Raw genomic sequence first — 17273 nt, 5'->3', positions numbered from 1 at the left:
ATCTCACTAAGTCACTTTCACTCTTTCACTACCTCTCTCTCTACCTCACAAACTCACTCACTGTTTCCATCTCACTACCTCGGAACATCCCTCTCTACCTCACTCTTTCACTACCTCACTCTCTCTGTCTCTCACTACCTCACTCTCTATCTACCTCTCTCTCACTACATAACTCTCTCTACCTCACTACTCCACTCTATCTATCTCACTACCTCACTATCTCACAACTTCTCTCTCTCAACCTCACTACCTCACTCTCTCACTACCTCACTCTCTAGCTTACAACCTCACAACTTCACTCTCTCTCTAACTCACTACCTCAATCACTCTCTATCTCACTACCTCACTCTTTCTATCTCACTAACTCATTTTCACTCTCTTTCACTACCTCTCTCTCTATCTCACTACATCACAACATCACACTCTGCTTATATCTCACTACCTCACAACATCCCTCTCCCTCACTACCTCACTCTTTCACTACCTCACTCTCTCTATCTCACTACCTCACTCTCTGTCTACCTCACTCTCTCTCTCACTACCTCACTCTCTCACTACCTCACTCTCTCTCTCACTACCTCACTCTCTCACTACCTCACTCTCTCTCTATTTCAATACCTCACTCTCTCTCTGCTAATGCAATAGGTATCACATATGCAAAAAAATAAGCTAATGCCAATAGAAATGACAATGCCATTTATTTAGGGATACAAAAAAGATAAAAAAATAATGAGCAATACCAATAGCTCTACCTATAATATTGCCGAGACCATTGCATTGTAAATGCTTGTTATAAATGCTATGGAATCCGACTTGAGGAAGGTCCAAGCTGATGCTCCTCAGGTCGAGGGCCAAGCTATCCCGGTACTGCTTTAGGCTGACGATACTGTCTTACTCTCGAGAACACCGACAGGTCTGCAAAAATTAATGAATCACTTTTATGATTTTATTAAGGGGAGGAAATTAAAAATCAATAATTCTAAAACTTTTATTATGGCTTGCGGGAAAAAGGTGAATCAACTTGAATCATTCCAGTTTAAGGATCATAGAATTGAGGTTGTGGACAAAGCCAACTCGCCACATTCATTGAAGAACACAACATCCTCGACTCCTCCCAATCCGGCTTCAGAAAAAACCACAGTACGGAAACCGCCCTCCTCGCCGCAACAGACGACATCCGCACCTTACTGGACAAAGGAGAAACAGTAGCCCTCATCCTCCTCGACCTATCAGCGGCGTTCGACACAGTCTCCCACCGCACCCTAATACGCAGACTCTACGATGCAGGAATCCAGGACAAGGCCCTCGACTGGATCTGCTCCTTCCTCTCCAGCAGGACGCAGCGGGTCAGACTCCCCCCTTTCCTCTCGGACCCCACACCTATCACCTGCGGAGTCCCCCAGGGCTCCTCCCTCAGCCCGACGCTCTTCAACGTCTACATGGCTCCACTTGCCCCCATCGTCAGAACCTACGGACTCAACATCGTGTCATATGCAGACGACACCCAGCTCATCCTCTCCCTATCCAACGAGCCCAACACCGCCAGACGCAACTTTCGAGAAGGCATGGAAGCCGTCGCCAAATGGATGAAAAACAGCTGCCTACAACTAAACACCAACAAAACAGAAGTACTCATCATGGGCCCAAACCCCGACGCCTGGAGTGACACCTGGTGGCCCACCGCCCTCGGAAACCCGCCAACCCCCACAGACCACGCACGCAACCTGGGAATCATCCTGGACTCCGAGCTCAAAATGGACCGCCAGATCAACTCTGTCTCATCTTCCTGCTTCCACACCCTCCGCCTCCTTCGTAAGACCTTCAAATGGATCCCCCTCGAACACCGAAAGACAGTCACTCACGCTCTGGTCACCAGCAGACTCGACTACGGCAACGCACTCTACGCTGGAATAAACAAAAACCTCATCCGCAACCTACAGAACATCCAGAACGCCGCCGCAAGACTGGTCCTCAACCTGCCAAAACACTGCCACATCTCCCAGCACCTGCGCACACTCCACTGGCTCCCCGTCGAGGCGAGAATCACCTTTAAGATGCTCACCCACGCACACAAGGCCCTCCACGGCACCGGACCAGCATACCTGAACAGCCGACTCAAATTCCACGCACCCCAAAGGACCCTACGATCAGCCCAGCTTTCCTACGCTGTGGTCCCCCGCACCAGAAAGACCAGATCGGGAGGCCGCTCCTTCTCCTTCCTCGCGGCCAAAGCATGGAACGCCCTTCCGCTCCACCTCAGACAGACAACATCGCTCCCCATCTTCGCAAGAAACCTCAAAACCTGGCTCTTCGACAGACCCCCTCCTTGATGGAATGGAACCTGCACCCCCCCAACCCCCCCCACCCCTAGCGCCTTGAGACCCTTACGGGTGAGTAGTCGCGCTTTAACAAACTCCTGATTGATTGAATGACTGTTATCTAGGTTTAACTTTTAGCAATAATGGGTCGTGGGCCCCAGAGGTACTTAATATTAAGGCCAAGATGGGCAAGGGGTCTTCAGGAGTTTTTCGTTTTGCTTCCAAATTAGGTAGTCGTCGCATTCCTGATATGTTAAATGTCTACCGGCACAGATGTGCCCCGGTTGCTCTTTGCGGTTCAGGAGTTTGGGGACATTGGAATCAAGGGGACTTGCAAGTAGCTGAAAATACATTCCTTAAGAGACTCCTTTGCCTCCCCCCCTCGGCATCTACCGAACTGATTCATAAAGAGGTGGGGCTGGAATATCTCACTGACCTAACAGGATTGAGACCACTTATGGTTTGGAGGTCAATCTGGGCCAAGGATGAAACAGTATTTACCAGGCGAATAATACAAGACTGTTTTCGCTTGGACAAAGTCCGCCAGATCCCCTGGTTGAAATATGTCTTAACTTCTTATAAGGGAATGTTTGATTTGGATGTTTTTAGTGACCCCGCATGTGCTATCAATATACCTAAACAGGAGGTCAAAAGTGTTTTTCTGGGGAACAAATCTAAAATGCGCCAAGATAAATGTAAGCATTTAACAACTCATGTATTTTATCAATCTAATAATGAGGAAGGTTATGGCATGCCTAAGTATTTAAAAGTAATTACCAAACAGTCACATCAGTATGTTCTTACAAGGCTGAGATTAGGCATAGTCCATAACCTGGTGGCCTTTCCTCGGATGAAATACTATGTCATCCCCATGCCCGTGCGATGGAACCTCCAAACAGAGCACGATGCACTTTATGCTAATCTGCCCCCTGTATTTGCACCTCCGTATTTGTTATCTCAAACCTCTTTTTAAGAAACATTCTGTGTTTACAGTTGCAAACGCCCTGAGATTTTTATTTGCACTTGATACCTTGGATACCTGTTTTTTTTACTGTAACCTTTATTTTAAAATCAGTGTCCATTAGAAAAAGCCTGGAATTCTAATTTTGCCTTTTATATAATCAACTACTGATATGTCTATGGTATTCCTCTCAACTGAACTGTTCAATATCTTGTAATATATTGTAATTCTCTTTTAACAATTTTAATTTGATTGTCTTTTTATATTCTGTGTGCTTTTATGATTGTTTATTGAATAATCGAATAAAGCTTATGAATTGAATTGAATTGACTAGGGTATGAGACATTCAACTTCAACAATGTCCTATCGAGTATCATTAGGAAACATACTTCATAATGCCTAAAATATCATATTAAAAGTATGATGCCCCCCAATTTTTTTTTTTTTTTTAAAGAACGGAAACAAAGGCTAAGACCAAATAAATCACAGGATGCAAAAGGATTATTCATATCACCTGTATTTAAATGCATCATATACATTCGAGTAAAACAAGTGAAATGAGTGCTCCGTGTATATGGCCACTCCAGCTGGGGCTATCCCACATATTTCTGGTGGAGCCTAGTGTTTCTCCATGGGGATGCCTACTGAAATTGTGGCTGCTATACGCTCTTTAGAGACACCCCCCGATCTCACTGAGTTAAACCTGAATGCCTAATGAGCCTGCTCCTGGTGGCCCCTCTTTCTGTTCTTGCCAGTCAGGCTTATGTGACTAATGCTCCACAGTTTAAAAAAGGAAGAATTTGGATCTAGCTGTCTGTGTGCCACAACTGATGATACAGTTTTAAAATTTCCATCTGGTGCTATTCCTTAAGTTGCTGTTCTAGGTAATGTACAGCTTCTATTGGAGTGAGTGAGAGAAAACGATTAAAAGTTGAGAAATAAGGTAATTCAATCGCTAAGCACTCATGTTGAGGAGGTAGGGCCCGTTGGACGCCATAATATTATGGTGAGACAAGTTTGTTGGGTAGGGACAGTTCGGAATTACTTTGGGGAGACTGTGTGGTTGTCAAGTTTAACCACAAGGAGGTGGCAGCGCAGGTCTTGGAGCAGGCTTCCAGGCCATATAGTATCCCCACTTCCATCTGTTACCGCTGGGCTTTTTCTATAGGCCATGTCAAGCTGTGGGGCATTCTCCCTTGTTGCAGACCTCACTCCCCCAGAGTGCTCCCATTTCAAAAGCGTACATGTTTATCATTTCAATTTCTAACTGATTCGTACCACTTAATTTTTTGAGAGTGTAATGATTGACTGTTTCAAGCGCGTCCTGTCTCTGTCAGCCCCGATCCCCCTGGCTAGTTTGCCCCTTAACTGTGTTCATATTATGCATCATAGCCTAGAATTTGCGAGCTGGCTTGAATAGGTAAAAACATGACAAATCATTGATCTTGTTTATTAGACCATTTCGAAGTGATCTGTTTGCCATAAACTTAGGACGTGTCTAATACTTTCCATTTAGATGATTGAATCTATTTTTCCCTGCCTGCGTTTCCTTCTCTTTCTGGTAGATATAAATGAGGGATGTTAACATTGATATCACTCTCTTGTGTGTCACTTCAAGGAGTTTCATATGGTGTCCCCTTTTGTTCATGTTGTACTAATTATCTTTTCTAATTGGTCTAAATGAATGTTGCAAATTTTTTATAATGCTAATCCTGCATAGATTGATGCCTAGCGTCTTCACTCATAATGAACACTGTTAGAACACCCTGAGGAGAGCTGTGAAACATCATGTTGGTTCGTTATTATGCTAATTTAAAATCCTTTCCTGTGTGTGGGCATTACCTTCTATTAAGGCAAGATCTAGGTGTACATTTAATGCGTCCTTTCATTTGGAACATACCACATTTGGAAATTTTCGGAACTCTGTGTTGTATGAACACCGCTAAATATGCTCTTTGGAGAAATTAGTGCTTGGTCTGATTGTTTCCTTACGACCCCCATTCACAGTGCTTGGCGGCTCCTCAGTCATTGACTTTATTTTTCTTTCAGTTTCATTGTTTGTTCAATTAACAACATCAAGATAAAATCCAAAGGGTTCAGTGACCACAAACCCTGTATATCTCTCATTCGAGATGAGAATCCTCTCTAGCTGGCGACCTTCATAGGGTCTTTAGTAACGGGGTTAAAGTTGACCCACCAGGGTTGGCAGCTACGGTGATCAGGGGTCATTACCGCAGCTTTCAAAGTGGAAATGTTTAACAGCTGTGCTCGAGATCTTACATTTTCTTTGACAGAAGATTTGCGTGATCATGATATTTTGGGCGCCTTTGACACAATTGCTAAGAAAGTTTTTGATCTTTTGTCAGTTTGTGATCAGAATTCTCTACCTCAAGTGGTGGTTTGAAAAACACTGTTCTAAAGCCCATTGAAATGTAAAGAAGGCCCTTAGTTCATGCCCTAGGGATAAAGACTTAATAGCTTCCTTTCGCTGAGCTATAAAATAAGGCTTCAAAGGCTAAAGAAATTTTTAAGGAATGAGGTGTGGGAACGACTTTTACAAGCCAGCTGTCTAATAATGTCTCAACATTTAGTGCTATTAATCAGTCACCAGGTTTTCACTGTTTCTGATAGTGTTTTGGTTTGTTCACACATTTCCCCTGATCGCTGGTTGAGGAGCTTTCAAGGTATTTATAAAGCAATGCCCGACATTTAGAACACTGGAGTGTCACCTCAGCTCCTAAGTTGCTCTAACCTGGTTTTCTTGCTGGAGGAAGTGAATGCCACTATTTTGTGGTTGTCAAAAGGCATAGCCCTGGGTGCAGATGGCATCCCCCATGATCTGTATATCAGTAAACCCGATTTGCGTGCCCCTTTGCTTATGCAGACTATTAATGCTGCTGTAAGGGTTGATCTACCTCCATCTTGGTCCAACCCTATCATTATGCCGATCTTTAAAAAGGATGCAAAGAACTCCCCCATCTCGTTGATCAACACTGTTGTGAAGGTCATTGGATTTCATGGACATTACATCAGCCTTCGACCTGGTTAAGAGGGCGAAATCGTGGAACATCATGTCGTCCCGTGGCATGAACCCTGATTTAGGGTATTTTCTGAACGATTTGCACATTAAAATGTCAGCAGTCCTCTGTTACAATAATGTCTGCTTGTGTACGGACACTTTTTGTGTCCGGCGAAGGGTGCGTCCGGGTTGGTTTTTAGCTAAATTTAGAATCTGCCTATACACCTCACTTCTATATGTGGATACCGCAGTCATTGTAATCCAGCATTCGGATTGCGGCCCTGGATGTCAGACGGATCGCCACCGATGTCCTGTCAGTGGTAGTCTATACAACATCATAATCAGGCCCTATGTTTAGAAAATGTTTATGTACTCTTTGTTGATGTTGATCTATTGTTTTAATTTTGATGCTCGGTGTATTTTATGGTATTGTGGAATGTAGTAGCTGGAGCTACAGATATTCTGAAGCATTTTATTGGTTATGTATACGTATTTTATGGATCTTTTATGGTTAATTTATTTTAACCGAATAAAGACATTTTGATTATGATTATTATTTATAGAAAATCTATTTTACTGGCTGACTGTCACATATGGAGCAATAACCATTCAAATAATTAATGTTCCTCTTCATTTTGCAGCCAAAGAAAGGTGGCGGTATGTCCTTCAATTCAACAGTTCCTCTGACGCAGTGCTCTGAAAAGTTGGTCCAACTCATCCTCCATGAATACAGTATCCTTTCCTCGTGCATCTGTACACAGAATGTATCAAGAGTGCTAAGCAAAATTTTGTAATTGCTTTAAAATGTCTTACTTTTTATGTTGTCTTTCCCTCTCATTTTAACATCTCTTGTGTCACAAAGGCTAGTAAAATTACCTATTGATATAGGTTTTTCTTTTTTAGGTGCATTCTTGAGGAGTACTGTCATTTTATCCCACAAGTTTACTAATTCTAGTTGTCAAAAAATATAATTTTGTGATACCTCTGTTATCCTCCATTCAATCCCCAAATGTATTTTGTTTTGCAACCTACAAAAGCTTTGTAAAATATTTTTTATAATGAAGGCGGAAGTGTGGGTGAAATTGTGGCGGCTCCAGTTTCATTGTTTATATCTAGAACACTTAAAACCCATAAGTCACATCTAAGGACTCGCTACATTTAGACTGTGGGCAAAACGAGGAGTCTTCAGTACCTCCCACAATGACTGTACATTATGGCAGTTTTCACTGAGTTTTTAGGTCATGTGTGGAAACAGTTTAGGTTGTTTCTCTAGGCTTGTATAGTTAAAATAATTTGTCAATTAAAAAATATATACATACACATAGAAGGGCTTTGGTTCTATTCTCTTCATCCGTTCAACTCTCATACACATTTTGCTGCCAACATAGCAATACACCATTGCACAATTGAAAAACCTATTTCCGTCATTGGCTAGCTTGTGTTACGAGTGGAAACAATTTGCCCCATCACATATTCACATCTGCCTAAAAAGAAGTATAATTTAGTGCCAGAGCAGATAGGCTAATACTTTACTTTGCCAATTCTTTTTTTCTTTATAGTCATAACCCTTTTTAAATATATATATTAGTTTGTGGTTAAACTAAGTATTCAGGTTACAGTAATTCAATGCCAATAATATCTTTTCTTTGCTCTAGTAACAACCATCATTTTCCTTTGGTGTGCATAAGAGAATAAGAGGTTTCTATATATGTTATAAGTAGCCATGCCTGCCGGGAAGCACCTGTTTTGATCTGTTAAATTAAAAACCTAACCATTGTAGATGATGTTTACATTTTTATTAGGTCTCGCTCTCGAGACCTATTGTCGTCGAGATGCCTCTCAAGGGAGACAGACCGGGGCACGCGCGGCGTTTCTGGTCTGTGGACGCGAACGTACAGGCACGCAGTGTGCACATCTCCCCTTCTCCCTACTGTGGTCGCAAGCCGCAGCAATGTGAGTTTCACTTTTGTTCTTATGCGCACGCGCACTCAGTTCAACATTGTGGCCCCCAAAAGGCGCTTTTAAATACACTTTCCCCATCATGCTTTTAAATTCACTTTCCCCATCATGCTTTTAAATACACTTTTCCCATAAACTTTCCCCATCGTTGGAGCTGCCCGCAACGGCGGGTCCGCTCAGTAAATAAACATGTACACTGTGCCTTCATCGGCACAACCACTGAACAAATGGAGAACCCCCACTCACCCGGTATGGGGGAATCCTCCTTAAAGACGGCTGGCTGCAGCGCAATTCCGGAGCACTCCAGCTCCTGTATACTTCTTGTAGCACGATGCAGGGCTCTCTCCTCAGTCATGGGAGCCCCGCACTGCTCACGACCGATCTTCACCCGGGCCCCCTCCTGGGACCCGGGACTTCAGCCCCCGCACTACCTCTCTGGCGCTAGGGCTCCCTGTACACCACAGGCGCGAGTCGTAGGATACGGTGATGTGCACGCTCACGGCATGGCGCTCGTTAACTTTTTTTCTTCATTCGTGCGCGCCGCTTACCCAACACAGGAACAATCGAGAAGAGCATCCTCCTCTATAAACAAGTCTTTCTCCCTCCTCACATTATTTCCCCCCACCCTCCTTGTTTTTACTTCCAACGCTGCATATCGGTAATGGCGTCAGCGCAGTCTTCTTTTTGAAATGTGGGTAATGCTCTGTAATCATGTCAAAGGGGAGCCCTTTTGTAACATTTGGGTTGGGTTCTGTGAAATGGATGGGTGCTCAGGATTGAGGAAATCTTTGGGCAGATACAAGCACGCTGTAGGAATTGAGCATGCTTTCTCGTGTTGGTGGTTCAGTGGATTATATGAGGCCCTGGGGGTCGGAGCTGGAGTGAGGCATGTAGGTGTGCAAGAGTTCGATGCAGGTCACTTGTTCTATTTCTCTTTCTTGCTATTCGTTTTTCCACTTTTGTTTTATTATGCATTATTATTCTTATACTTTCTTTCTTTATACTCCTTGTTCTTTGATTCTTCTTTCCATTTCTATATTTGTTTCAATCCTCACCTTTTTCCCTCCTGTTCCTTTTTAGGTCCCGCTACGCTGTTTCGCTAGCGAGACTATTGTTGCCGCTTTAGTGCTGGAAGGGAGACAGGAGGTGGCACGTGCCCGGACAGGAGATGTGCACTCCGTACGCATGCACATCTCCTGTCCGCGCTTGCCACCTTCTGTCTCCCTTCAGCAGAGAAACCGGCGGCAGCGCACGCATTGCGCACTTTCACTTTCCGTCCCTCCCCTTCAAGGACCCGGACATTCCACGGCCACGGCTTATTATAGGACTTGTGCTCAGGATCGCAGACAGCTTGGGAAGGATCCCCTGTGTATGGATGCAACCAGGGCATGAACAGAAGCATATGATTCAGCTACAGGAACAACAGCAAGCTGCCTCACAGAGAATGTGTACTGTAGCGGGAAACCATTAAAATATGCAAACCCTGTGGAGATCTCCTCTCGTCGTTTTGGCTACAACAGCTGCCTCGCTGCATTACTGGGGGCCTTTGCTAAGGGTGCACGTTTCCTGCACGGAATGTCAGGAAAATGGCACGTGTCTGCCCTAATGCCCTGCTCCAAATCTCCTGTAAATGCCAAAAACGATTTGGGTTGTTGTCAATATGTGCTGAACTCCATCCTCCCCAGCATACGATGAGTCAGCAGCGTGAACCCCTCCCACAAAGCTTGCCAGGGCAACCGAGGAAAGCAATCCCTGAAACACAATTTCCACTGATGATGCGCATGACTACAACATACACCCACCCCCCCCAATCAGTTAGGACCGGCACGGGCATACTAGTGGGGTTAGAGTGGTTTCTCCACATTGGTGATCACATATGGGTTCTGGTGTCATTCTTATGCACCTGGGACTCTGGCCTCTCGAGCGAACTTTATCCGAGACGTCAGCACCCACAGGAGAGGAGATATGGGTGATTGTATGTGCTGCTCTCGTTGGCAGGTACCGGCAAGGAGTCAATGACCAGCCATTCTGTGGCACCGCATCCGTTGGCATTGTAAGCTTCGTATGAATGAAACTGTTTGAAACTGTGAAATCTAGGCTCCCACCTGTCTCTCTGTATCCCTGTTCGTGAAATGTCCTTTTAACCTTACTGCTTATTTCTCTGGTCGCTCCAATTTACAGTACGAGTGATGCATTCAGATAAAGAGTAGAGTCCAGTTTTTACATACACAGACTTCTGCTTAAATTAATGTCCACTTAGTGTTTCATTAACTAATTTACTAGAAAGGCCATCATTTTAACACAACTAAAAAGCACCTCAAATTATCGGAGTAAAAGCTAAATATAACATAGCGTGTAATTGTACGCACGCGTTTACTCCTTGGGGCATCTTGGCGCTGTCTAACAGATGTTTATGGTTACTACTGAATGGTACTTCTTTTATCGATCTCCGAAGGATGAAAGGCTCAGTGGACCCACAAGGATTTAAACAGGCTACTATAATTGCAACCACTGGCAACCACAGGCAGCAGGTTGTGTGACAGTATACCGAAGGCAAAAATATTGTGTCAAAAACATTGAATACCAAAATATCGAGACGATAAGGGAGTACAGGTAAGGATAGGTGTGCAATTCTTAACTCCAAATCTACCTACCCTGAAAATAAATAAATAAATATATATATATCATTAATGTACATACATGTGGAGTATATAAACTTACTTTCACAACATTCTGACTCCACAGTACTCAGTAGCGTAGTAGATATTCTGTTGGAAAACTGTCCACTTATCCATAGAGCCTGGAACCTTCGGAGGGGAATGTGTAATGGGTAAAAATTACAAAGTTTAGGGTGCTACTATTTGAAACTTTGACCTCTCCAGTAAGACAGTGCTTGGAAGTGTATTACCATTTCCCAGTCAAACAAGCATTTGCAATGCAATAGGTCTCTCATTTGTGAAAGTTTAAGCTTTTGGCATTGTAAATAAACATACTTTTTATTTATGTTTTAAAAATCAACAAGTAAATAAAAGGCATTGTCATTTACAATGCCAATAGCTCAAACTCTAGTAAATGCGAGACCTATTGCATTGCAAATGCTTGTCATGTAATATGCAAGCTTCTGGTTAGCACATGTATACAGCAGAATATTTTTTAATTTTCTTCATTGCACCACCTTGCCAAGATGTGCTGGCATTTCCAGTATGTGATTCTACTGCAATTATGACTTCCCTCCCATGATGACTCCCTTCAACTAAGGCACAGGACAGGAATACTTAAAAATATTTTTGTGAAGTGCACACTGCACAGCTTAATTGTTATTGCCACAACATTGAAGGAATCTTGTTTACAGGGATTTGTTGAGGCCGATCCTCATATAACATATAACATATAAGGAGAGTTTGCAATTGCATGTAACCTACATATAATCATCCACAATCTATAGTGCACATTGTACAATTTAGAGTATAGGCCCATATACAGGCATGGTGTGTGACAGTGTATAGTGTTGGAATGTATATACGTGGCTTCTATCACACTATTCAAAAGTTCATACATTTAGGGGAAGAGTTCTAATCAAAATTTCAGACAACAAAGAGGGTTATGTTTAGCTTGCCCCTCTTTATTTGACACTGCTGATTGGTGAATGCCTAGAGGAATATAATTTCAAAGGCAAGGAATGGTTAAGGAATAGCCTCTCTTCCTTCTTCCTCTGTATTGGGAAAGTAATGCTGACCGGTTGTGTAAGGGTTGAGTTGCTTGACTTCTTCTGGAGGTAGATCGAGGATTACCTGTTTGAGCATTTGTATGTGAGGCTGGTAATCTTAAGAGTGACACTGCCTTGCATAGCTAGTAAATCCATTTTAGGGAAGAAGAGAATTGGGGGAATGTCTTAAATCCAGAGAAAAGTCTTTCAGGGGCATTCTGATCTCTATATAGTTGCTTGAATTAGTGGGGCAGCATATAGTTTATCTGTGTAGTTATGGTGAGAGCTCAACATGGCAACAAAAACCACAATTAGGTTTTCACGGGATTAAAAGCATGGGCTTTCTAGATAAGTTTCATTTAGATTTGATAGAAATAATACACATGAATTTAACTACTACCTTTTGGATTCTTTGCATTAGCGGAATTTTTGAGTATTTTCTAGTTGTTTACCAATTGCACATTCCTCTGTCCTAATGCACTGACTTCGGAAGTCAGTTGTATGCCATATGTGTGTTAAGCAAGAATGTGGCTGGATTCAAAGGACAGTGGTGACCATGCTGTGAAATGTAAATTGCTGTGTGTCCATGACATATGTGATACAGACTCCTTAACAGTACATAACTTAGAAATCTTCAATGCTGAAATCCTGTTTCGAGAAGATGCAACCCCTGATGATTTTATTGATGTGATTGTAGGAAACCGGGTCTACATGCCTTGCTTATATGTGGGTATCACTTGGAGGAGGGACTTTAACCTCACCTTTTACTCATTTTAACGATGTCAGACATTTTCATTATAGATCACGTTGTATTGCGATGTGGTGTTCTTTGATTCTCACAGAAATTATTCCAACCTGTACAGGGAATACTGAGGAGGAGTTCCCAGTATTGACACTTTTTCTTGCTAAAGGCACTCTGAAGCAAATATTTTTGGAATCTTTATGCCCAGCATTGCCCCCAAGTACCGAGTGACTTTAAAAGGCTTGAGGGTAGTCTATTCAGATAGATCTGTTGTACCAAGTCTTAAAGTAAAAAGAACAATTGATGGACAAAGTGCAGAACAATGTCATACATTCACCCCAGTACAGAGATCTGGGCTTAAATCTATTGTTTTTTTGCTCACCATGCCATTCCAGTTTGGACCCAGCCATATGCAAATCAGTCTTGACCCTGCTCCCAATGGGAACAGTCCACCCCGAACTGCCAGGACAGGTCCTCCCTGGACTGGAAACAAGCATCCTAGGACCGGCTTCGGGTGTTCAGCCCTCATCAGCCAGGATAGCTTGACTCCAGTGGCATGGAGAGCACGGGACTCGCGTCTAAGCATACCCGTCCCACTTGGGGTGACAAATGCAAAAATAACAATTGATGGACAGAATGCAGAACAATGCCGTACATTCTCCCCAGTACAGAGATCTGGGCCTAAATCCATAGTTTTTTTGTGACACCATGCCATGCCATGCCATTCCAGTTTGGACCCAGCCATATGCAAATCAGTCTTGACCCTGCACCGAATTGCCAGGCCAGGTCCTATCAGTCTTAAAGTAGGCTTATCGTTATCTGCACATTCTTTAACACCTTTGAGCAGCTAGTTGTCTTAAGTACAAATAAAAGAATAGGTGCCATTCTTCTGAAACAAAGCTATTACCAGTGCCATGAGTTTAAAGGAGCTCAGGGAACCGAACAGAAGGACTTCGTATTGGTGGTGTATTTTCCAAATTCAAATCTAAAAAACAATCTGCCTTCAGAAGATGGGAATGTGAAATCTCACTTCTGTGGAGCACATGCTCTTTTAGAGTCAATCATTTTTATTATGTGGGGAAGCAACATAATACACAGCCCAGCTGCCTACATCAACTTGCCGGCAGGGCGTATTCTCTTGGCAATTAAACTGCGTCTGGGCCCACAACCCGGAGGGCGACCCAGCGTAAGAGAGTTGAACTGTAAGAGCAACCTTTCAAATGCCTTAGCCACCACTTTTAATAGAAAAACAAACAGAAGACACAAAAACCCCTACCCCCATCCCCCCCACCCCCACCCCGCTCCGCACCAGCTTCAAACTCCTTCATCCAACCTCTAGGACCCACCGGCTCACCCCAACACCATTCAGTCAGGATTCGTAGCCCCCGGAGGCTCCAAGGGAATGAGTTGCAGAATTTGTAGGTATTTCGGGCACGTTACTTCTCGTAGGCCTTTAGAAAGAAGTTGTAAGAACAGGCCCCAGAGCTTTGTGTATTCGTTGCCCTTTCCATCCATGCCCAGTGAGAGACGTTCCATAGCTAAAATGAGCCAAAGCCTTTGTATCCAATCCCGTGGATCTGGTATTACCGGGGAACCCCACTGCGCTAAAAGGACCTGCCTTGCCGCAATAAGAGCTAATGCAATCTGTCTACCCCTCAGCGAGCGCAAGGGAAAGGACTTAGGGTGGGGAAGCCCCAACAACACATGCTCAGGCGCCCGGGGAAATGTAATCTGAAACGCGCCATCTAAATCATCTAGAACTGCCTCCCAGTATCGCACCAACTTCGGGCAATACCACAATAAGTGCACCAAAGACCCTGAGTGGCCAGACCCTCGCCAGCAGAGGCCTGACTTCGCTGTGTCCCATGCCTTGATGCGCGATGGGGTATAGCACCAATAAGCGGCCACTTTGTAGGCCGATTCGGTACCCGCAGTGTTAGAGGCAGTGTGGTGTACGCGGTAAAAGATATGCTCCCACTCCTTACTCGTCGATGGGCGCCCTAACTCTATTTCCCAGCGGACCTGTGCCTTCGTACGCTGCTTCTTAGGATGGCGCAGAATAATCGCGTATAACTCAGATATGATCTTGCGGTCATCTGTCTTGCAGACTAGCCATTTTTCAAACACTGACAAAGGGCGAAACATAGAGGCGAAATTGGCTGGCTGGGTCACCCAGTGTGCTAACTGCGAATAGTGGAAAGCGTCAGACTCTGGTAGCTGGAAGTACTCCTTATGTAGTTGGGCGAATGGGATCAGTCCATCAAGGTCGAAGAGGGAGCCCACCCTCTTACAGCCTTCCTCTCGCCAGCGATGAAAGACTGGAGACGCACACCCCGGCGGGAAGTCCGGATTATCAACAATAGGAGTCATTGGGGAGGGAAAAGTAGTTCACCCACTGCGCTGCGCCAATTGGTCCCATGCTGTGTGGTTCGGGGAGGTCACCGGGGAAGAATAAAGGCCCCACACCCTGTGCTTGCGTGGTAACCACAACTCCCGCCAAATGTTACAACCTGCCACCTTCTGGTCCATAAAGTTCCAGTGCTTGCTAGACATTGGCCTATTCCGCTATATAGCGGAGGCAGGATGCCTAATATTAAACCTTCAGCAGGGGAAATCCCAGCCCGCCCGCTGTTTTAGGGGTAGTGGCGAGGGACAGCGCCAGCCGTGGCCGATTATTGTTCCACAAAAACTTATTAAGGAGCCCCTGTAGTTTTCGGAGAGTGCCCGGCGGGGGACTCAAGAGCAGCATTTGGAAAAGGTAAAGGACCTGCGGGAGCAGTCATTTTCACCGCCGCCAACCTCCCGTACCAGGCCAAGTTAAGGTGGGTCCAATCAGAGAGGGCCTTGACAGTTTGTTCAACAAGCAGCCTATAATTAAGGGACACCGTTTTAGCGAGAGAGGGGGATAGTCGATACCCAAGTATGGAATATCCGAGTGCTCCCACTGAAAGGCAAAGTCTTGCCGCAGATTCTGCACATCTGCGTCAGGGATGGAGACATTAAGGATGTGTGATTTGGCGAAGTTAACTTTAAATCATGCCACCTTTTGGAATTCAAGAAGTTCCGCGACAAGTGTCGTAGGGAGGAGTGAGGTTGGGTGAGAGACAGAATACCATCATCCGCGTAGAGGCTAATCTTGTGAGTATCCGCACGAAACTGGACCCCCGTAATGCCCATATGGGACCGGATGCGTTGAGAAAAGGGCTCCATATATAGCGCAAAAAGCAACAGGGAGAGGGGACATCCCTGTCGCGTTCCCCTAGTGATGGGAAAGAGGGCTGACTTACAGCTATTCACCCGCACCGCCGCACGAGGTGCCGCGTAGAGGAACTGAACCCAACGTAGGAAGTTGTCTCCCACCCCGAATGACCTCAAAGCAGCAAGCAGGTACTCCCAGTCAACTCGGTCAAAGGCCTTCTCCAGCACATGCTCTTTTGAAGCACTGCTATGGAGTTACATATGCTGGGGAAATGCCTTACTAACAGTTTTTGCTTCTTGACCAATTTGTTTGCTCCTTTAAGATCCAGAATTGGGTTATTTCCTAAACTTGTGTTTTTCTTAACTAGTAGGTAGTTGCAGATGTTCTCATCTCTTGGTATTTTTAAACCAACTTCACCACTTTCTCTTGCAAAAGAGATTACATGTCCGTACCAGCAGATCCAGGAGAACTGATGTTGGAACCGTCATAGAATGCTGGTTAGGGAACAGCTGAATTTGATTCTGCACACTCATTGCGGTCTTATCCTCTGTCATGAAGGGAATTGATAATACTGCCTCCTACTGTAGTGCTGAGCACTGATAAAGGAGCAGGTCAGAAGAGAATGATTCTTTCTCCCCAGCTGTGCAACGACAGGGGGACCCACAAGTTTCTCAGCTAACTTCTCTTTTCCGCCTGAAGCAAACATCCTTCCTGTTTCTTAAAAGGCATCCCCAACAGATTCTGCACCTAATAAAATTAAAGTGGAATATAGATAGCACAACATCATGATCATCCTTCCAAGACTACTTCTATTCACAAATCTGACACCTGTCAAAGAGAGCTGGTGTGGCATCAGAGCGAGCAGGATGAGGAGAGTAAGTACCTAAAAGAAAAATGCGCTTACATTTACCTTAAGTAACAAGATGTTGAGCTGTCAAGTGGATAAATAAAAATAAACTAAGTTGCTTCTCAAAAATAGCAGCCTTCAACAGAGGCTATGTTTGGGACTTATGCTCAATGTTTTAAAATGTACAGAGCGCTATAGCTAGTCCTCTACGTATCAGAATTTCCCTGTCACCTTATGCTACTGGCTGTTTTGTTTATCCTTCCACGTTCTAGGGAGCGCTTGCATTACAATGCAAGGAGGACTCTTCTACACCTCCATGTATAAGTTTTTTATGTTTTAGTCCGGAATCAAGACGCAAGTCAGACTTATTGGCTTTGCCAAAGCTTATTATCATTGAATAAGAACCTATGACCGATGCTACGATTCCATTTGTTTTTCAGTTTCTAAAAGCTGTTTGCATATTGGTGTTAACAGGCAAATGCACAATAGCTGATTTATTTAATTAGTGAATTTTTCAAAATT

General features: G+C 44.2%; 1 protein-coding gene across 1 annotated transcript in view; it reads left to right on the top strand.

Annotated features, from left to right (window-relative positions):
* Nucleotides 1-17273, top strand: part of DRG2 (developmentally regulated GTP binding protein 2) — a 100484-nt gene that overhangs the window by 62994 nt on the left and 20217 nt on the right. The window contains exons 7-8 of the mRNA XM_078665188.1: nt 6940-7030; nt 12592-12689. Coding sequence (XP_078521314.1) covers nt 6940-7030; nt 12592-12689 — 189 coding nt within the window. The remainder of the gene's footprint in view (nt 1-6939; nt 7031-12591; nt 12690-17273) is intronic.

This window comes from Lissotriton helveticus, chromosome 10 (genome assembly GCF_964261635.1).
Source record: "Lissotriton helveticus chromosome 10, aLisHel1.1, whole genome shotgun sequence".
Taxonomy (NCBI): Eukaryota; Metazoa; Chordata; class Amphibia; order Caudata; family Salamandridae; genus Lissotriton; species Lissotriton helveticus.
This window is presented reverse-complemented; position numbering and strand designations above follow the sequence as displayed.